This window comes from Anabrus simplex, chromosome 10 (assembly GCF_040414725.1).
Source record: "Anabrus simplex isolate iqAnaSimp1 chromosome 10, ASM4041472v1, whole genome shotgun sequence".
NCBI classification, from domain to species: domain Eukaryota; kingdom Metazoa; phylum Arthropoda; class Insecta; order Orthoptera; family Tettigoniidae; genus Anabrus; species Anabrus simplex.
Genome location: NC_090274.1, coordinates 19,951,353 through 19,974,952, shown reverse-complemented (window position 1 = coordinate 19,974,952; position 23,600 = coordinate 19,951,353). Strand labels below are relative to the sequence as shown.

Here is a 23,600-nt window from a genome sequence, read left to right as displayed (position 1 = left end):
ACACTGATGTTATAAATTCATAACGCACATAACATCAACTCTTAAACACAATAGTATAATCTTCTTTGAAGACAATTGTGGATCAAATAGAGCAACAATTAAATGTCATCATCTTCACCATCAGATGACACAGAGCTAAGTTTCTAAAACACGTGAAATGAATCATTTAATAAAACTTGTAACTGGTAACAGTTTATATTATTTCAAAAAGAATTAATTTACAGCCAACAACAGGGCGTTCTTTAATATTAATTAACAGGTCAATTAAAAACAAGAAGCTTACAATAAATGCAATAGGCTGACATCTCCACAGACCTTGTGCAGACGTTTGATGATTGATTCGTTGTATTCCGAATTGCCTTCAATCATCCCTGCCACAGGGTTTGAAAACCACTCCTTAAATTCTTTATGTGACTGGAACACATTGGGCATAAGAAAGTGCATCAAAGACCATAGTTCCATCAGATTGTTTTGCAATGGAGTACCCGTCAATAAAAGACGTCTGAAAGAAGAAAAAATATTTGCTGCTCATCTCAAATGAAAAGTGATTGCACTGTCACTACAAAATATATTTGAATATATAATATTACCTCTGTGTCTGAAAGTTCAGCAATAGTTGCCATCTTTGAGATTTGAAATTCTTAATATTTTGAGCTTCATCAAGAATTAAGTACTTCCATTTCTTTCGTCTAAAACTCTGATGATCCTGGATGACCAACTTATATGATGTAATGCATACATGGAAGGCATTCGGTTTCGTCCACCCTGAAAAATTCAATTAACACGGCTGGTTAAGTAAGAAATAGTCACAGGATGGAGAAACATTTACAAGATTAATAAATTAAAGAAAGAGAAAGAAAGAAAGAGGTATGAAAGAAAAGCAGAGGCACAGGGAACCTACTGGGACTGCCTAATGGCTTTTTTCGTCTTTGTGATCTAAGCAGCATTAGTTCAAACAGGGAAGCAAAAGATATTCTTTTGTGCAGGCCATCCCCGAGCTGTTAAATAATATGTGAAAACAATTGAAAACCACCTGTAATAGAGAGAAAAAGGTTGTATTATAAATGCATACACAAGTTTTAATTTAACAATCCAATTAAACTTCAACCGAGGAGTATTATGTGGCAAAGTGGACTTACTATACCATGTGACATTTCACATTAAGTTGATGACATCTAGTAAAATAACGGTGCCGCATAGGTACTATAAGGAAATAACGTTAACAGAAAAATCTGTTCTTTACCACACAACAGATCTTGAAAATTTATGTATTCTAATGACTCCCCAACCTTCCAGTTCATGGATCAATTAGGACAGAAATTATTTCATAGACCCCCACTCAGAGTTTTGAAATAAAATGGTAAATAAAATATTACAGTTCAAACGTATTAAAATCAAAAGGGTTTGGCGAGCCTGATAAAGGGTAATCTGACTGACCTGGAAAAAGTAAAATCAGCATTCCTACAGCGGCCACTATGACTGCCAAGCTTCACACATTGAAGGATTTCCTATGAGCAAAACTGAGAACCCATGATATATAGCATCAAACGACCGCACGATTATGTGAAGCGCAATGCTATTTGTATCAAATAGCTAGCTGATGTATCCGTGTATTGCTACGGAATTCTCAGAAAGACTGCCCTTATAGTTTTCCCAAATGAAGTCAACATCGGTCATTGCAATGACGTCAGTACGAAAGTCGCAATTAAAAGCAACGCTCCCATATGAAATACTCGATAAAATGAAAAACAGCACATTTTATCACTTTTAACAAAAAGTACTATGGTGTCGATCTAACAGTCCAAAGTTCCAGAGTTAGAATGACCAGGCCGCAGACAACCCCGAACACTCCTGTGTAATTGTTCTGTTTAAGTGTGCACACTGCTTATTCCAATCACTGCCTCAGAGTAGGGATCGAATAGCTAGAATACTATGATGATTCAGTGTATTACATACCAGTAGGCTGTTATACACTATATGCGGCTGTAATAATCACCACCACAATTTAATCACCATCACCACCAATATTATTATAGTCGGTACGATAAAACTGAATAAGACATAAGTCATCGGAAATTGTATTCTCTATAACTTTTGTCGTACTTTTCGATATGACCAATAAGATAAACAATTAAAAATTTAATATTTGGCACCTTCCCCTAAACTACCATTTCGAACAAGGTGAATAAAATTATTTATAACGTAGACTGTAGTTCCTTATTCCTCGACTTTACATACCAATTTTCCTAAATTCTGTTCACCCAGTTTCTCGTGGTTTGGTGTTGATGGATTTACAACAAAAATCAAAATTCATGAACATCTGTTATCATAGCCGGCTGGTACAGTAACAATGTATAAGACAAAAAGGATAGGATATTTAATAATATATATCTTATGTAGTATTTATCGACAGAGCCAATACTAACAAATATTTGAGAATTATATTTTAGGCCTTCCCCTAAACTACCATTTCACTCGGCATGAATAAAACTATTTATGACCTAGATTGTAGCGACTTATTCCCTGACTTTATATACAGATTTTCATTAAATTCTCTTCAGCCGTTTTCTCATGAATAGCGTATGTACGTACGGACAGACAGACAGACAGAAATTACGGAAAATTAAAGATGTGAACTTCCCCTTGTTACCATGGTCACAGCCGGTACAGAAATATCATTTTTTAAAATTCTGAGCAATGAACAGACAAAACTCTTATTTTATTTACATTGAGATAAATTAAAATTAGTCAGAATGGTCTCCAAAAGGCTCCCAAAATCCCTAGAAAAAATACTAGTCGTTATCATTGAAATTTCGTCACTAAATTACTAAAAAAGACTCCATATCTATCGACTTGCCTCTAGAATCGACTAAGAACGAACACGAACCATAATGTAGTCAGTCTTGCATGAAAATGACACGCGAAAATGAGAATCGATATACGTGTCGTATCGCACATTCGCGCACATTTCTCGCATTCATAATCGTCAATGTTTCGTTTTAAAGCAGCCAATGAGCAAAGGACTTCCAGCCACTGGCGTAAAAGAGCTGAAAGGGCGGGATTTGAAAACAAATGTTTGAAGTTCACCAAAAAATAAGCTAAAATCGGGAGAAATAATAGAATAATCGGGAGGCGGGAGAAACTGTTGAAAAATCGGGAAAGTTGGCAGGTATGCTTGCCGTAAGCCTCTAACAAACCTCCAAACGTCTCAACTTCAGATTTTCAGTCAGAAGGCGAGGAACCCATCTGGAACACACTTTATGGAACTGTAGGTCGTTTGTGATGATTGATTGACAGCTCCTGTAACTGATTCAGACTTGTTCTGGAAATTTCGGATACTCTCGCCCGTTGATCATCGTCAATAATGTCTTTAACCACATGAATGTTTTGTCTGTAATGGTGGTCCGAGGACGGTGATAGTGTTGCTGATTTTTCACAAGTTCTCGCCCTTCCTTGAACTTTTTATGCCAGGCAAACACATGCATTCTCGACGATGTTTGATCACCGAAATGTGCAGTCCAGTCCTACCAATTGTTGAGGTCATGGTGTGGTGATTAATGTTTTAAGAGGAAGTACAACTAGGCAACCATTCTCTATATAACACTAATCAGAAGGAAAAATGGAAGGGATTTGACAATCCAAAAAATGTAGATATCGGTTAAAGGAAGACAAGGGCCAGGAAGGGCGCGAAAATGAACGACTCCCTAGCCCTCGGAAAGCTAATAGCATCGAGGTCGTAAAAGAACAAGAGTTGACCAACGAAGGTCGGAGAGGATAGATGAAAGGAGCCTGGCACAAGTAAGTGGAAGCAATGCCAATACTCAGCCAAGGGCCCCGTAGTTGCCATCCCACGATCCAAAGTTCAAAGTCCGTAGGGCCCCCTTTAGTCGCCTCTTACGACAGGCAGGGGATACTGTGGGTGTTATTCTACTGCACTCAACCACAGGGGGATGCCAACTGTTGATGTTCAGAAACAAATATCCCGTTTATATGTGATCGACCTTTGTACTAGGTATGGTCTTGGAAACTAATAAAACTACGTGTCCTGCACTGCAGTAACAAATGAAGCTGAACAGGGACATTCTCTCGCCTCATGTTCCTAGATTGTTGCCTGACTATTTTGTAGACATTCAAATGCATCCTTGTCTTTGATCATTATATGGAAAGTTATCTGCATAATTTGTATTCGGAAATATAGTGTGTTTTGGTTGGCGAAAGTGATCCGTTGTACAACGTTATTTCAAAGATGAACAAATAGTCATTTCCACTTGTTCACATGAAAAGAAAGCACCCGTGGCTCAGGTCGCAAAGTGCCGTCCACTCACCGCTGGGTTCCATGGTTGAAACCCAGATCCCTCCTTTTGAGATGTGTTCTGGACAAAGCAGAGGTGGGACAGGTTTTTCTCTGTGTATTATGGTTTTCCCTGTCTTCTTTCAAGTCCAGCAACACTCCCCAATATCAGATCGTTTCACCTGTCAAGTCATTAATCATTGCCCCAGGTGAGTGCAACAAGCTTCGGCAGCCGGCATAATTCCTATCCTTGCCGCTGGTGGAAGCTACATTCATTACATTTCTGACCCACCTGAACGTTTGGAAACAGACTGTGGATTTTCTTTTCACTAGAAAGGAAGAACGTTGCGCTTTCGAAGGAAACTGTCATCTCCGTGTACACAATGAACCCAATAATGAAAAACATGCCATCCAATGAAGTGCTTCTGTATGCAGTCCACATTTGGAAAGAAAATCTCAACTATGACAAACAAGAAATTGAGTGTAAATGGCAGATGTTATACACAGTGGTGTATTACTGAGAGAAAATTTTGCAAAGTGGCAATCATGCAGCGGATAAAACACTTTACAACTTAAAATTGCTGTATAGACCCTTTTTTAAAAGTAAGGCGCACTACTGTGTAGACGGTTATATCTGGGGGGAATAGAACAGTGTAAATGAGCGGATGATTCACACCTGGAAGATTCAAAGGTTCAGAAATTTGTGAAACTTTATAACACTTTCAGTGTGACTGAAAAGAGTCAGTTCCGAAGCCTCCGGCCAGACTGGACTCTCGCTTAACAAAAAGAAAGCCTATCTGGCAAGCAGAATTAAAAAAAGGCGTATCACTGTCATACAGGAAGAATGCAAATAGTTCTGAGAAAATTCATTCCTTTGTGATTGGGGAATCAAACAAATATCAATCCTTCTCAAACATGAAATTTTCACAACTAATGATAGCAGTCAAAAGACATGGATAAAATTCTCACTGTTCGATCAGCAGTATATGGGAACAAAACAGGAAGGTGTCTTGGCAATCAACGAATGTATAGCTTATTCCCATAACTTGATGTGCAGTTTATGTTCAAGCAATCTGCAATCCCTAAATCTGGAGATGATCAATGACTTAGAACTATCAGAAAATTTCCAGAGTCGAGTGTGTAATGGCCAACCATCGTCGCAATTGCAGCTTGTACTGTTACAGGTTGTTGATGCTACATGCCATCTGCTGTGCAGATATAGGAAAAACAGAAGCCATGAAGATCCACATTTTACAACCTAAGATTTCCCTTTCTTTTTCTCCCTAGTAAATAATGTCACGGACACAGACGAATATCAGATGTTTTCACACACTTTTGTTAACGCTAACTGAAGCCCGCTATTGACTCCTATCGATAACACATTCACTACCAACAGGATTATTCAGTATAAAATTAACAATAGGTGAGAAAAGAAAAAAGGAAAAAAAAAAAAAGGGATTTACATTAATATACTATCTTCGAAATACAGCAGCTGTACACACATGTAACTGCTGAATATCTTCAATTGAGAATATATTCGATCACAGTTTACAGACGAGTCTCGCAACCCATTTTCAGAAGCGGGAATCAGCTATTTCTGAACTTGGGCAATGCAAATTATGGCAGAACTGTCAGTGCTAATGATGAATGAATGAAACTCCTAGGGAGATCGGACACTTTTATTTGAATACATAAACAGACAAGACAGTCATAACAATGGAACCAATGACCATCAGTAAAATTCCTGAAAGCATTTGGCAGGAATATGGTGAGGGAGATGACAACGATGATGGTCGGCCATAGAGGTTGTTAATTCTCGCCAAACGATCAACATTTTTGACAAATCATAATGTCTGGTGAAATAATCCAAGACTTATCACAATTTGAGGGTATAGTTAATGCCATACCAACATGCAATAACAGTATATAATAACACATTTTTTCTGTGTGGTTTACTAAGGAATTCTGTATAATGTATGCAGTGGGTTTATATACACTGAAATATATAAGTTTCAATGCAACATATTCGCCTCTCTCTTTTTTATCTTCATATACTGAACACACTTTCATTTACACATTTTTCTAACTTGTCTTAAGGCTACTAAAAAACATAAATGAAGCTTTACTGTTATAAAATAACATAGTATTTGCAAGATTTCAGGAGTAAAAGTGGATTTAATGAATGAATCTTTCAAAAATAACCTATAGTTGAATTGATAAAAATAAAAGACTGTATTTAAAACGTTTTTTCGTCTTACATGAAGGTGCAAGCTCCCCAGAATCCAAAGGCTTGCTTGCCCCATCAAAACTCGGGTGGATTTTATACCACTGGGGGTATTTTTTACATTGGTAGTTTTCTCCATGTTGCGAGAGGTTAGAAAAAAAGTTTAAGGTGGTTACTCACATGTAACAAATTGTCAACTGTCGTTTTTCCAAACACTTGCTGAACTGGGACTAGATAAGAACACCTTGAATCTTGTGAAAGCAACTCTTACCAACACTACAGCAAGAATCAAATTCAGAGGGAAGCTGTCCCAGAGATTTTGAGATCAGAACAAGTGTTAAGACAAGGGAATGGCCCATCTCCTATCCTCTTTAACTGCCTACTCAAAAAAGTTCATTTGTGAGTGGACAAAAATGCTAAAGGTTGACTCTGGATTGACAATAACCTACAAGAAAGGATATTTAACAGTCAACTGTTTAGCCTTTGCAGATGATCTTCTACTCCTGGCATCGAGTGTGGAAGAAGCTATCCATCAACCATCATCTCTTGAGCACATAGCAGCTATTGTAGGGTTGAAGATTGCCACCAACAAAACAGTTTATCACCAACATCAGAGATGCACCCAAATCAATCCCCCTGGAGTACAAAGCAGTACAAAGAAACCACTGAACTAACAAAATGCTAATGACCCACCCTAGTTTCGTATGGAAGCAATTTGACTTTATTGCTGTGAGCCTTATAATATTCCTTGGTATATGACATTAATTCATTTTTCCTAACAAGGTAAGTAGATTAGTGCGATATTTCATCAAGATTTTCCCAGCCACCAGCCTGTTAGCCCACATTTTCTCTCCACGCGATACGTAGACTAGTCCCAAGCTAAAATGATGTCTCCTAAACATCTCGTAAAAATTCTATACTTTACAGGGCATTTTTATCCTAAGATTACCGAGATAAGTACACAATTCTTGATAAGAATTATGAGATTAATCTCAAAATATGGTTTTTCATTTTTCAAGTTCACTTTCTTTAATCTGCAAAATATAACATAAAATTTCCCATTAAGAGTTATCTTTCATAGACATAAATATACTGCAGAGGAGTTTTGTGCAAAGCTTTTTATGCTCAATTCTTCCAGACAGTACTTCATGTCCTTCAATGATGGCCCAGAAAGTGTACGCTAACAATGGACTTGTATGGTTCTTTTTTTACAGACTTTCTTTACTAAAATCACCACTGTTCGTGTTCATATTTTCATAGATTAATGTTCCATACACCTAATTATTTCGCTAAATTATCTTTAATATAAAAATCTCATAATAATCTTTTGGTTGTTCTCAAGAAACATAGCAGACACTAGTGGGGACTTTCACTTAATACATAATTGTTTCTTGCCATATATAGTATATATTAACAAGAGAGAGCCTGTATTAGCACAACTCAGCAACCGTTGCTCATAAGGCGACGAATCCGTATAAATTGCAAAAACATCGACAGCAAGGTTTACCATTCTTAGTGCAATAAACGTATGGGTACCCATTCAGGTGGTGTAATTTTGTTTTGACATGTGTATCGAAGATAGGTGAACAAATGTTTTCTTGCTTTCCAAATTTAAGACGATATTTCACTATCTGTAAGGGCAACACCCTGCATGAAAATTTAAATCAATTTTCTTTATACTGATGCCTGCAAGGGCTGCTTCTCTCAAGCGCTCGCTCCTTATACAATACGGTATGATTGAAAATGAGCATATTCCTAAACCAAACAATTTATTCTTCACTTCAGATCCACTTTAATGTTAGCCAAGCTTACACGTGTTTATCCAGAACTCATATGAACACGCGAGAGCAAAGGACTTCTTCATCTGTAAATTCTATTTACGTATTTTTGTGTTCATAAGTTTTAGATTATGTTTATATTAGCCGACAGATGTCAGGAGCCCTTAGTTAGGCTTAACACACGTGTTTGGGATGAAAAATGAAAGGTTGTGCTCGCTTAGTGTGATTTTTGTGGTGATGTTCTTCTCAGAATATTCTGACATTGTAAATTTTAGTGTGTCAGCTAAACTAGGCATTATATCCCAAAAAAGAATTCAAAACGAGTCTGAAATAGTCATAATTACTAAATAGATCTGATGAATACTCAAAAATGATTAATAATGGGGGAAAAGAAAAAAAAAAAAAGTGAAATTTATGCTAGTGAGTGCGAGAACAACATAAGCGACAAGACAGATCGATATGGTGAGTACCTAGGTATTATCGGTGGAACTAGTCACGAGAATTTGACACGATAATAGTGATGATGAAAGCACAGAATGGTATGGTTACAAATCAGGAACCAGGACTGCAAACTTTTCTAGTTTATCAAAGTTTCAATTTGCTTCCCCATTTAGACACACATAGTATACTGTGCATAACTATTAATGAATTTTTCAATTTTAATAATTACAGTATTAGTGGTAATGAATTATTAAGTACGCAAGAGAGTGAATTCCAACCAAGTTTTATAGATGTAAAATAAATAGTGTTTTGCGATGTTAGTCGAAACTACTGTGGGCGTGCCTCATGCCATGTAATAAAAAAATTGAAATTAACTAGTTATATTTTCAGACTGTTCGGGTTTGTTAACAATAAAATTAAAATCACTATAATTATGCTCACAACCAAAAATGTAATCTAGTTGACAAGGGTTACAATAATGCAAAAAGCAGTTTGGCTAGTGGTCTCTTAGAGAAAGCTCAAATGGGGCCGGGGAGTCCCTGAAAATGTTATTCCTTCAATTGATTTAAACTAATGATGAACAAAAAATTAGATAATGATGTTACGAGTTCTCATACATAACAAGTAATTTCCACAATATTGTGTGTGTGTATGGTGTATTAAAAAATTCATAACACAACTGCCCAGTCATAGTTTTACTCTGCATGTAATTTGAAGTTTCGTGCGGTATTTCTCAGACTCTACTAACACTTCAGACAACTGTCAAATTTTGCCAAACATATTTCATTACACCAAATAAGTTTAATAAAGTCTCTTACCTTAGGTTAGACTGGCGTTTCATTCTAAAATACTAAACCAACTACTACACTTATCACTTTCGGCTAGTGTACACGTTTATCCTTTGGCTATACGAGGGAGTCCTGAGCAATTTTTGAAGCCCTGTCCCTCATGCACCAGCTTTAAAACAAAAGAAGGTATAGAAAAAAAAGCATAAGTAACTGAATCACCTGCGATTTGGTTGTTAAAGGTGTTAGTGATTTTAATATAGTGTTAGCAGAGCACATACATGGAACAGTTCCACAGGTGGAGGAAGTGGGAAGGATTGGATATGACAACTTACCTTGCCAACAAACTAAAAATGTGACACACCATCACATGCATAAAATTACCCTATGTGTCCTTACATTAAATCTCATTTGAGTCAGACTCTCAGAACAAGGATCTAATATGGCACTGATCAACAATATAAGCCTGTAATTTGTCTCCCCAGGTTAGAAGCAATGGCAGTGGGATATGTCATGATGTCCTTCGAGTTGATTCGTTGAAAACTGTTTTAAAACAAATTAGAACTTATTACATAACTGTCAATATTACTACCAAAAATTCAAGAATAATACTTATTTCTTGAGTAACTATACAGTATTACCACTACCTTTCATAAAGATTGTTCAATTCATAGTTTGGCATCTAGAAACTTACACTGTATGTATTGGAGAATATAGACCAGGGATGATAACTGGACACCCACATGCCCCGGGCGTCCAAGTTATTTCCATGGGCAACAGAATTTTAGAGAAAATCGCTGAAAAATTTACCTTCTACAATGAAGATCAATTTTGAAAACAAATTATTTTGTGACATGATCTTTTATGACAGCATAGGATCACTTTAGCTAGTCCATCGTTCATGTCTCTTTGAAGGGACTGTTCGGGCTTTGCACTCCTCACAGCACTTCTTCAGATGCTACGATCCTCATGCCCTTCCCTCGGTTGAAAATATGCGAGCTGTTGGTTTGTTTCGTGTAAGGGTAAAGCGGAGGTTTGTATTCTTGAGTTTAGTATTCAATTTATCTTATTTGTGGTATCTTGTGTGGTAAGGCCTATTTCCTTCAGATCCTCTCTTACTTCTCTGATCCATTTACATCCTGTTGTGGTATTTTTTGAGATGAGATTGTGTTGTACTAGTTTCAGAAGTCTCGAATCCTGCATCCTCATGATATGTCCAAAGAATCCCAGTCTCCTCTTACGCATAGTATCTGTAATGCCTTCTAGCTCTTTGTACACGACTTTGTTATGTATTATTACAATAATAACAGTAAGTTATTTATTAAATTTATTTATTACATGTAATAAATGATACTTATTACATTTGTTACGTATTATCCGTTACTGTGCTTCTTTCTGGGATTTTTTTTGTTGATGCAGGTTCCTCTAATCCTCCTTTCAATTTCCTGAAGTCTGTCAGTCTTTGATTGTTTATTCAGGTGAAAAAGTGTTTCTGCTGCATATGTAGCTTCCAGTTTTATAACTGTGTTGTAGCGTTTTACTTTTGCATTTACTGATAAACATTTCTTTTAGTAGATGTACCATTTTAATTTTTGTGCTTTAGCTAATCTCTTTGTTCTTGTTTGAACGGAGATTTTTCATATACGTTGTGTGTTATTACTTCTCCAAGATACTTAAATTGAGTTACTATTATGATTTTATTACCATTTATGGTGACTTCTTTTAGTTGTGCTGGATTTTGGGGCATAATTTTTTTTTTTTCAAATGATATTTTGAGGCCAATTTTATTTTTAATGTTTTGATGTTCTGATATCTGGATTTTTGATGTCCACTGCTAGTAACGCTAAATCGTCGGCAAAATCCAGGCAGTTTGTTTTGAGTTTTCGGCCAATCTTGGACGCACCTAACAATAGTGATGTGCGCGAGTAACGCTTGGACACGCAGAGAATCGAGTCTGGCGAGTCTGAGCCTCTCTGAGTATCTCGTGCGATGTACTTGAGTCTCCGCGGTGACGTCACGATCCGTAACTGCGACCTGTTGCCGAGCAGTCAGAATAAATACTCCAGTCATTAAGTACTATTACAACAGCTAAGTAAATGACGACCATAACGTGCAACACGCTAGTGTAAGACCGTAACATATTTGTATCGAAATGCCATTCGTTTAGTTTGTGGCACAATGATATTCTTAGTTTTCTCTTTCGTCTACATTTAGTTGGGCTGTGTCATTACAGCGCCTCTGTAGCGTAACGGTTAGTGTTGTTAACTGCCATCCTTGGGTGCCTAGGTTCGATTCCCTGTACCGCCAGAAATTTCGGAATGTCAGGAGGGCTGGTATGTGCAGCTCACCTGCAATGGCAGTTTTCCTGAAAGGAGCTGCACCACTTCGGGATGAGGACATGAGTTGTCATTTTTGCATTATATCGCCCTTTGCTAACTTGACTTACGGAGTGAAGATTAGGAATATAATTTAACTATTCATTGTAGGTATTACATACTTCCTCCAGTGTGGTGGTGGTGGTGGTGGTGGTGGTGGTGGTGGTGGTGGTGGTGGTGGTGATTGTTTTAAGAGGAAGTACAACTAGGCAATCATCTTCTATATAACACGAATCAGGGAGAAAAAATGGAAGGGATCCTAAACGTCGAAAAATTAAGGTAATGGCCAAAGGAAGTCAAGAGCATAAAATAATGCCCTTTATAATAGAAACAGATTAGTCGAAAATGTACTTTTGTCCTGCCTAATCTCTAAAATTTCACACCACCGGTAAAATGAAATGGCGTATGGCGTTTAGTGCCGGAAGTGTCTGAGGACGTGTTTGGTACACCAGATGCAGGTCTTTCGATTCGACTCCCGTAGGCGACCTGCGCATCGTAAAGAGGATGAAATTATGATGAAGACCGCACACACACTCAGCCCCTGAGCCAGCAAAATTAACCAATGATGGTTAAAATTCACGACGCTGTCGCGTATCGAACCCGGGACCCCTGTGACCAAAGGCCAGCACGCTAACCATTTAGCCACGCAGCCGTAGATACTGTGGTACATAAGCACCTGTGTCCACAGGTTCCTTAGTTTACGTTACAAAAAGGTTTTGTTCTGTAGGCCTATACATTCATGTAAATATGGCATAATGTACATGTTCGGCTGTATATGTTATTGGTGCAGTAGAAAAATGCATGCCCTAGTTGAACACCCACAACGTTCAATTGATTGAAGGAATGCTCCGGGCATTTGATGAGGATTCGAAAAATAACATAATTATATTGTTTCCACCTCCGGTATTTTGTCCTGCCATATAATATCGTACTTATTTTTTCAGTAAGGTACTATATGTTTGCTTCGGGATTAATGACTGTTTCAAAGGGTGACTGTGTACACACTTCTTTAAAGTGATGTTCATTACCGCATCGCAACATTAGTTTGTACATTATATCACTGTGCATTGTTGGGAAACGGAACCAATACTTGTCCTTGGCCTACCTACAATATTATGCATCGTGTTGTTTCAATACACAGCTCGCAGGTAACACTACCAGCGTCCTCGGCTTCGAGTACCTCGAGTTTTACAGTCCCAGACTCGATTCTTCGCAACTCCATTCGCAGCCCATCACTACCTAGCAAGTGACCACTGCTCAGACCGAGGGCCTGTAGATTACAAGGCGACACATGGTCAGTGCGACAAATCCTCTCGGCGGCCATTCCTGGCTCTCCAGACCAGGGTCGCCATCTCAAAATTCGATAGCTCCTCAATTAAATGTAATCATAGGCTGAGTGGACATGGAACCAGCCCCCATATCCAGGTAAAAAAGCCTGACTTGGCCGGGAATCGAACCCGGGCCCTTCAGTGAGAGGCAGGCAAGTTAGATCACAGGTCCGGCTTTAAACAATTATCGTTACACTAGTTAAAAATCTCAAAACTTCACGTTCAGTTTTACGGGGGAAACTTCGTCAGTTTCCCATGAAAACTTCTTTCAGTTCAGCAACCTCTATCAGCCAAACTCTTCAAAATTTTTAATACCAACACCGGTAACGCCAAACCAAACTACAATCGACCACAAGTGGGTTTTAATTCTCTCATCTAATAAAATAAAGCACGTCAGATACAAAAGTGATCCAACATGATGGCGAAATCCCTCGTTTTAATCCTCCATCGTAATTTGGTCATCCATATACTGTTCGTACAGAGTTTCTGGATCTCTTTTACCATGTAAATTAGGCATACATCGACTTTTAAAGGTTATGTTGAACTCGAGAACATGGTTTTGAATGTAATTATCAATTCTCACAAGTTCTCGAATGCATTATATCCTCTTTTACCCATTACTAATCACAATCAAAATGAAAAGAGGAAAAAATCATCAAAATTTCAGAAATTAGGGTTATTTGTGACTGTGAGCTCAGCTGGAAAGCATGTTCGCTGTACAAGTCCCACAGTCAGTACGAGTGGGAAATGATACAAACTTCTTAATGTATCATGCTCAAAATAAAACTACTGCAGTTTTTTATATTTTAGCACACAAATGTAAAATTCCGAGTGCTTGATAAGGACCAAAACAGTAACAGGCAATCCCAAAACCTCCCACGGCTTTATGTAAGGTGCAACATCTGTTCTGGTCTCGATAACAATCGATAAACGATAATATTGAAATAGTAAGTCTGTGTTAAGGAGCAGTTTCGGTTCCTGCCTGAAAGCCCAGTGCCCCAAGGGAAGTGCCGAAAAACTGTTCAGCGATGAAAACGAAAAAATTATTTTAAAAAATTAATAAATAAACATTTAACCCCGGACATAATGTACTCACTTTACAAGTACCATATGAACACTTTATGAAACTAGTTCGAACTATCAGTAGAGCTGTAGAAATGCAATCTATCTCCTTCCAATTGTCGTGGCCACTCACTGCTTTATGATTTCTGAGGATTCTCTAAACAACAGGTTTACCACCCGAATGCGATGCTAAATTGCTCTTATGCAAGTTCACCGCCGATTGCTTTGCCAGTACAGTACCTGCTCTAATCATCGCAACGACGTGACGATAACGCCAAGATCCATAAGAATATCATAGGCATCCTTTCGTGAGATACAGCTTCTTGAAAAATACCACATACTGACCTCTATCTTGGAACGGAAATTTCTGGACGTTTGATCCGGGAAATCGTTTCATCGAGGAAGGGATAATGCAGGATTTTTACAACGCAATTTAATTAGGATGTCGCGGGATCACGTAATTTGAACCAATATCCGGGAGAAAGTAGTTTCCAGGAACGTATAATCGAGGTTCTACGGTACTGACTGTAGTAATCATCAAACGTGAATGTGGCGCAATGTTCATGATGTTTGCGATAAACAGAGTATAAAATAGTCAATGAAGACATGGAAAGCATACAAATTACTCCAGTTGAAAATACCTCACTAGTAACACAGATATGTCTAAGAAACGGTGACAAAAATGTTTAAGACCTATGTAGGTGCAAGAGACCTTGAGTGACTTGAATGAACCCATTCAAAACTGCTTTCTCAAGTAATCATGCTCGCCTTGCTATAAGCAGTAAATCAGGTAATAAAAAATGGGTCTGTTGATATTTTGGTGGGCTGGCAATATTTGCACACCTGATATAGACCATAACCAAATGACAGCTTAACCCATTAGTGCATAGCGCCCGAAATATCGGATGTTGTAAAAAAATAAAATTGTGTGATATTTATGCATGGTTTTAAGCGCACGATACTTTCTTGTGCTTGAGAATGGCTGTAGCTAACAAGAACCAAAAAGAAATCATTCTTTTTCCACATCATTCATTGTTGAATCTCACACATTATGAGCATTACATAAAATCAGCTTCATGGTCCGTATCGCACTTCAATAGATTCACAATTAAGTATTTATTTATTTTCCACCTAGTTGATACAATCATTGCTTAAGGGAATTTTTAATGGTCAAAATTGGTACATGTTTTGTATATTATCAACATCTTGAGCCACATAACACTGGATGAAAAATATATAAATTGACAAAGTAATGCTTTAGAGGAAGTGTCCTTAGAATTAACATAAGGACTTGGAGGAAGTGTAGTCGTACGTCTCATTGATACAGGTGGAACTGAATCAAACAGGGGGCATACAGTATTCTTTGTCATAACATTGTCAATCTTATGTTAATTTTAAGGACACTTCCTCTAAAGCATTACTTTGTCAATTTATATATTTTTCATCTAAACAGTGTTATGTGGCTTAAGATGTTGATAATATACAAAACATGTACCACTTTTGATCATTAAAAATTGCCTTAAGCAATCATTGTATCAACTAGGTGAAAAATAAATAAATAAATAAATTGTGAATCTATAACGAGCATGGCGGCAAGATCTTACAGAGTTCTGTGCAACAGTCGATTTTTATTTATGAATTGACAAATATTTCCAATAATCGTAAACTTTGGAACTTTGGTATGGACCCTATTGTTGACACTCCTTTGAATCTGCCAACACAAAGATGTCAGTTATGTCTTATTATTGACATGACAGAGGCTTGAAAATATAGCTGTCCTGAAAACAGGACGCTATGCACAGGGAGTCCTACTGTCTTAAGACATTTGTATTCCCTTACAAGTTTGCTGCCTTTTTTTTTTTTGCTAGGGGCTTTACGTCGCACCGACACAGATAGATCTTATGGCAACGATGGGATAGGAAAGGCCTAGGAGTTGGAAGGAAGCGGCCGTGGCCTTAATTAAGGTACAGCCCCAGCATTTGCCTGGTGTGAAAATGGGAAACCATGGAAAACCATCTTCAGGGCTGCCGATAGTGGGATTCGAACCTACTATCTCCCGGATGCAAGCTCACAGCCGCGCGCCTCTACGCGCACGGCCAACTCGCCCGGTCCTTACCAGTTTGACGGTGAGTGAAATACCAGAAGTTTTGCAGGAAGAACAGACGTTTGGAGAGGAGCAGCATATCAACCCTCCTGATGGGTGTGAAACAGTTGATGATAATGACAGATGAGTACGAGGGGAAACTACCTTGGTAGAAACTTACTCCTGAATAAATATGAGGGAAGTAAGTATAAATAACCACCTAATCGATACTTTATTAATGCCTCAGGCAAAATTGAATAAAATTAAAACTTACAGGACATGTTTCGACCAGGCAAAAGTAAGCACAGATATATATTTCCTTAAAGAATGTCTAAACAATAATCTAATTCCTAAATTCTTAAAAGGGGCACAAAGAACAACATACGCTCAGTTTTCCAAATTTCCACACAAAGAACAGTTAACCGCATATGGCTTAAACGAGAAATTAAATTTATGTATAGGAAGAAATCCTTCCTCAACCGGGAGCTTTACCTAGCGCACCTTTCTGCTTCTAGTAACTTAGTTCCGCTAGAATGGGATTCTGTACAAAAATACGGCAGAGATAAAGTTGAAATTCTAATAAACAAGAAACGTACAACTTAGAATAAGAAGTTAGAAAACCTAAAAAACAACCCCCCAACAAATCTAAATAAGCATCAACCTAAATCTTCTTTTAATTGTGAAGAATTCCCACCCCCCGTCATGAACTTGTCGAACACGACGTTTTCAGAACAAGAATTACAATTATTAAGCAAAGGGCCTAATCACAATTGGCATAGTTTCAATAACAGACAAGTATTAATACAAACTTTAGCAGAAACAGAGACAGCCATACAAACCCTTCCAGTCGACATTCAGAATGACGTACGGTACGAAGCAAAGAAAAAAATTCCCTCCATAATTAGAGGGTTACTAACCAATTCCACAAACACTAAAATCGAGAAGGATCTTCAGCGTAAAATTAGACAAAGTGATGTAGTGATAACGAAAGCTGATAAAAGGTGGAACAGTAGTAATATTAAATGAAACCGAATATATCAATAAAACAGAAACTTTTTTCACTAACAACAAATTTAAGGTAATTGAGAAAGACCCCACCCTAAAAATTCAAAAGAATTTGAAAGGGATACTGAAGCAAAGCTCCTTCCTTTTTAACGACCAAGATATTCAAAAACTCATTAATATGAATCCAGGACTTCCTAAAGCAAGAGCTATGCCTAAATTACATAAAAAGGATGCACCTATGAGACCTATAATTAATTTTCGGAGAAGCCCCACATACAAAATATCCCAATTTATTCATAGGTTCTTAACTCATAACTACGTATTTTATACCAAATCTTCGATAAAAAACTCCAGAGAGTTCTGCATTGCTATTAAAGATTTCAAGTTAACTTCATCTCATGTAACAAGTTCCTTCGACATCAAGGACATGTACACGAACATTCCTATTAAGAACACCATTGAGATTATAAAGACGAATTTATTATTTCACAAACGTATCAGTATACCTGAAATAGAAAACTTCATTACTATCTTGGAATTCGTTTTGAACCACAATTTCTTCTCTTTTAATAATAAAATATATCAGCAAGATGGACTTCCAATGGGAGCGCCGGCTTCTGGAATTTTAGCTAACATTTACCTCGACTTTTTGGAACACACTCAGATAGTAGGTCACATTAAAGGACTCGATCTCTGGCTTTGATATGTTGATGATACCTATGCCATAATTAACAAGGAAATAAATGATAGTCACAGTATCCTTAATACTTTGAATAATTTAGACCCAAACATAAAATTTACAGCTGAAGAAGAAGAGAAAGGCATACTCAATTTTCTGGATATCCAAACAATTCGTAAAGACAACCATTTCCAATTTAAAATATACAGGAAACCCACTTTTACCCCGACTACAATCAAAAGTGATTCTTTACATCCCATCTCGCAAAAGAAATCAGCTTATTATAGTTTCGTCAACAGAGTCTTTGAAATTCCGCTAACAGAAACAGACAGAAAAAAGGAACTTTCTTTCATTCGTCAACAGGCTCTACATAATGGTTTCAGTTTGAAATTCATCAATAAAATCATCACTAAATGCAAATACCAACAACAAATTAAACTTAAACAGCATTCAGAAAAAGAAAAAGGATATGTAAAATTCACCTTTAATAACCCGAAGATTTACGAAATCGCCAACTTATTCAAGAAACACAATACCAAGGTAGCCTTCTCTACAAACAACAACACGAAACATAGGTTCTTTAGTCATAATAAAGCTAATAAACTTAAAGATGACGAATTCCAGGAATCGGGTATTTATAAGCTGACTTGTGCTCAATGTAAAAAAACTTACGTGGGACAATCTGGAAGGAACTTCTCAATTAGATATCAAGAACACGTCAATGCTGAAAGATACAAAAGATTCTCTGCCATGGGATCCCATATGAAAGAGTCCAACCACAAATTCACCAATATAAAACAGGACCTTCAAATTATCTGTATGATTAATAAAGGTAATCTTATGAACAACCTGGAAAACATCCACATCGTTCTTGATAAATTGGAAAACGGTGAAGAGAATCTCAACGAAAACAACGAGCATAAAAACATCTTATATGAGAATATTAGCAAATACTTAGAATGGGTAGACATGAAACAGACTAGACGAACAAGAGATATAATCAAACACGACATCGCAGAAGCACAGCCCAATCTCCCTCCTCCCTCACATGTTATTTTAGATGACGATGAAACTCTACTTCCCTTCTCTCCAGAGCTTTCCATGAACTGTCAAACTGTATCACATCGTTACTTCACCAGGTCGCGCTCAAAGACAGACCCTCTAGACAGCGCAGAATAAACATCTTTTCCAAACAAGAACGAAAGGCAAGATGACCTATTCTGACGACCTCCATTTTTATCAAAGGAGTCTCCAAAGAACTTTTATTTGTGCTTATTGTCAATGTTTTTCTTTTCAGTTCTTTATTTATACAGCTGAAGAGGACCACTAAGTGGTCGAAACATGGCCTGTAAGATTTAATTTTATTCAATTTTGCCTGAGGCATTAATAAAGTATCGATTAGGTGGTTATTTATACTTACTTCTTGATTAAACATCGATACGGTCATGAAATGGACAACTTGTAACAAATATGAGGGGCAAATTGTTTCAGCAAAATATGAAAAAGTAAAGGCTAAGTCCAGTGGTATACTGAAAGTGTACAGATGGAACTGAAAAACCAGAAAGCCAAGCAAAAGGAAGCTGTCATACAAACATAAAGAGAGTCATACGTAACATTGGGCCAGTACCCCTGTTCCCCGATATCCCTGATAGAAAATTCAAAACCATTAGTAGGTCAAATTGTTACACAAAAGAAGCAACCTGGTAATGGACAAGATTAGTGACTGTTTTCCTGTCTCCTACTCCTCCCCCACTACCCCCCCCCTCAAAAGATGATACACAAAATTTGAAATTCCGCTAGACTTAATTCTCTGCTAGTGGTTATAGGATACCTTTCCACCTTTCCAAGAGTATACAGCAATGTAAAATTAAAGGCTGAAAGAATTAGGACTTGGAGGAAGTGTAGTCGTACCTCTCATTGATACAGGTGGAACTGAAACAGGGGGCATACAGTATTCTTTGACAGCTACTTTACATTCCTGAAATTGGTAAGGCATCTGGTTTCAAAGGGAATAAGTGCAACAGATACATTTCAAGAAAACCAGACAGAGAAGTGCCACCTTCAAAGAAAGGCAGGCAGGAAACAGAAGGGGATCATATGGGTGCAAGAGTTTTGGTGGTGCATTACTAGTGCAGTGGAATGACAAGTGTGTTGTGACTGCTGCTAAGAACCACAAACAGATGGAGATAAGCGCTGCATCAACGTGGCCCAGCGTTAAAAAAAAGTATGCAAAATGTCCGTACAGCAATGAAAGCTGTTCATGTCCTATAGTGGCATCTGCTTGATCAGTTTGGATTTCACCGGCAATGCTTCTGTGGTTATCTTAATCAGTTAATACATAACCATAAATAGAGTTTACAGTATTGTGATAAGCCTTTAGTGGAAATTGAAGATCTACTTTACAGTGTAAATTGGATAAGCTAATCCAACTCTCTAACTCTACCTAAAAACCAAAGCCCATGGCGCAACAGCCCCGAAGGGGCATGGCCTACCAAGCAACCGCTGCTCAGCCCGAAGGCCTGCAGATTACGAGGTGGCATGTGGTCAGCACGGCGGATTCTCTCGGCCATTATTCTTGGCTTTCTAGACCGGGGCCGCCATCTCACCATCAGATAGCTCCTCAATTGTAATCACGTAGGCTGAGTGGACAACGAACCGGCCCTCGGATGCAGGTAAATATCCTTGACCTGGCCGGGAATCGAACTCGGGGCCTACAGGAAACGGGCACACACACTAAACCTACACCACAAACGCTACCCCTACACCGTGAGGCCAGCCTAACGCTACCTAGCTTGCAACATTATTGTACAATATAATGCTAGTGTTGTCGTACTGACCTGACTGCATAGCATCCGATATAACCGACGGCCTGTGTAAATGAAACTATCATTTGTATGTACTTTCTGATTGTTGGAATGTGTTTCTGCAATTATTAAGAGTAGAAATGTGTAAATAAATTGAAATAAATCACAACAAATTAACTGTATGCACTAATGGGTTAAGGGAGGGCAGAAAGACATTGGACATCTTCAAATTTCTCACCATATTATTTCCAGCAGCACTTCGGACCTACAGACTATACTTGTAATGCCACATACTGACCTCTATGTTGTTATGCAGAAAGCAAACTGTAGGGAAAAGTACAATACATGATTTTATGTTTTATGTTGGCGCGACATTATATTCTCATTCAGAGGCAAAGTGTACGATCATTACCTGTTACAGGTTGATTAGTAGGCTAAGCAATATTCCAATACATTCTTTTAATTAAAGTCGCCCCTTCACACCGGAACTTTCAATGTACTTGCTGGATAACTTAAGCAATTTTATCTTTTTAGAAATGCTGTGGAAATGCAAGAAAAAGAATCCAACTCCTTCAGCTGCTGACATGAAATCAGTTATACAAGCCATCATAGAGGGGCCAGTCAATCTGTCCAATACTCACGAGAACGAATTGAAAAGGACAACTTTGGCAAACTTATCAAAAAAAAGTAAAGCAATTTTGCACAGGCAGGTGAATCTAACTTTAGCAAAAGCCATGTCTTTAATGACCAGAGGGAAAAAGCACTAGAAGAATATTTGTTAATGGCTTAAGGATATATTTTACATTGGTGACTGCATTTAAAAAATTACAAAGTGCCAGTTTCTTGGGAGGCTTACAGTGTGCTGAACCAGGTTGGTCTTATTACACGTCATGAAGGACTATATGAACTCCAGAAGCAAAGAGACTGGTCAGAACAACATCCTTTAAATGCACAAGTGAAATTTTGGACAAAGGAAAGCTTTCTTCACACCAGAAAAGCACATATTAAACCTAGAAAAAGCCGACTGTTTTGAGAGATTTAATCCAATCTACTATTTGTGTTTCCAATGGACATTATAACTTAACAGAGTGACTGGAAAGATAGGTTGACAAATTTAAACAAGTGACTTTATGAGATGGGACAGACCTGGTTATGAATGTAGGTATGAATAGTGGAAGGGGAAAGTCCCAGTTTTTAATTTGGGTATTTCCAACATCTAATTCTGTACCGCAGAGCCACGCACTGCAAGTCCAAAATTTGAGATTTTTGGTCTTTATGTTACTCCGTTATAAAAGTGCCGACAGGCCGCGGAGTGGTCATCCTCAGGCATTGACCAATCAAGATTAAAGGTTTATTAAGGGAGAAATCAAGAAAAATCCAAGACTTAGTGCACCAAAGTTAACTCACGTATCTTCAAACAAATGCTTAGTAACAGAAATAATCAGCATTTTATGACTGCAAGTCCCTTCCGGTTTAGAGCCAAGCTATCACAAGTTCACATAAGATACACTGGTTTAATGACTTTTTATCTAGTTAGTTCTGTTACAATAGTTTGGCTCTAAAGATTTGGGTTGGTATCACACTGGAATAATTGGAGGGAACTAAGTTGCTAATACGACCGTTGTTCTTAATGTGAAATAAACTTGTATTATTGATAAGTTGGTTTACATCATCATATGTTATGACTAGCAGAGCAAGAAAAATACTGGCTCTGGCATTGCTAAAACGTTAGTAACAGTTTCATTCACATTATGAAGTTAAGCATAAAGTACTTAATAATAAGCAATGTTCTAATTACAAATAATTACTGAGTAACATATTCCAAATATCACAATGGTAAAATATACTACGATGACTGCTAATGGTTAAACTTGTACAATGTACTCGACTTACGTTTAATTGTACAATGGTTTAGGGGGGCCATGTGAATACAAAGTACATGAAAATTCCGCAGTATGCATGTCAGTGTTAGCTAAGCCTAAGAATGACTGTAATGAAGCTATAATTCCAGATCAAAAGGATTCTGGACAGACAACCTGTTTCAGGCGCAAAACTTACGAAAATTCTACAAAATGGTGTTCTTTAAGATTGTTATCAGGAACCTTCTACAATGAACACAAAGCCACAACATTTGACATTCTGGATTATGTTACATAATGTGAAATCTCTAGTGAACGTTTAGTGCATGAGAACCTTGAGGCAACTGGGCGATTCAATAGCGTTTCTGTCAGTGAACATGCGATTACTTTCCCCTTAGAGACACAAAGTACTTCATCCGTTACTGAATTGCCAAGTGGACAATCCTCAAACAATGACCAAGTGAAAAGGTGCATTCCGAATGGCAGAGTAGTAGTGCCCCGCCTCTTTCCTTCCCCTCGCCTGCTTTGCTTCTGCCTACCTTAGCTATCATACACACATCGTCCGGCTCCGTCTGTGTAACAAACACGTTCGATATGCCGTTCAAGGTAAGTCAATCATCATTTAATGATTCTAATGATTCTAGTAACTTCTATATATTGCTTCCAACGTCTAACTTGGTTAATTTCTTCTTCAGGTTTAAATTGAAGTGGGAATTCAACTCTATTTATATCACGATCTTACATGATCAAATTAAACATCCCTGGAACACATTTAAACAAGTGAACAAGTGTCACCCACACAGACAGCAAAAAAAAAAAACACGAATTCACTTAACCCAGATGTACACAGGCTGGACTATATAAGGAGTTGCCAGAATTTTAAGAA

The 23,600-nt window shown here is 37.7% G+C and overlaps 1 protein-coding gene across 1 annotated transcript in view; it reads right to left on the bottom strand.

The window, feature by feature from the left end:
• dom (domino) overlaps positions 1-23,600 on the bottom strand; it is a 485,316-nt gene that overhangs the window by 264,774 nt on the left and 196,942 nt on the right. The window contains exons 15-16 of the mRNA XM_067154429.2: positions 591-765; positions 316-502 (exon numbers count right to left, since the gene is read on the bottom strand). Coding sequence (XP_067010530.2) covers positions 316-502; positions 591-765 — 362 coding nt within the window. The remainder of the gene's footprint in view (positions 1-315; positions 503-590; positions 766-23,600) is intronic.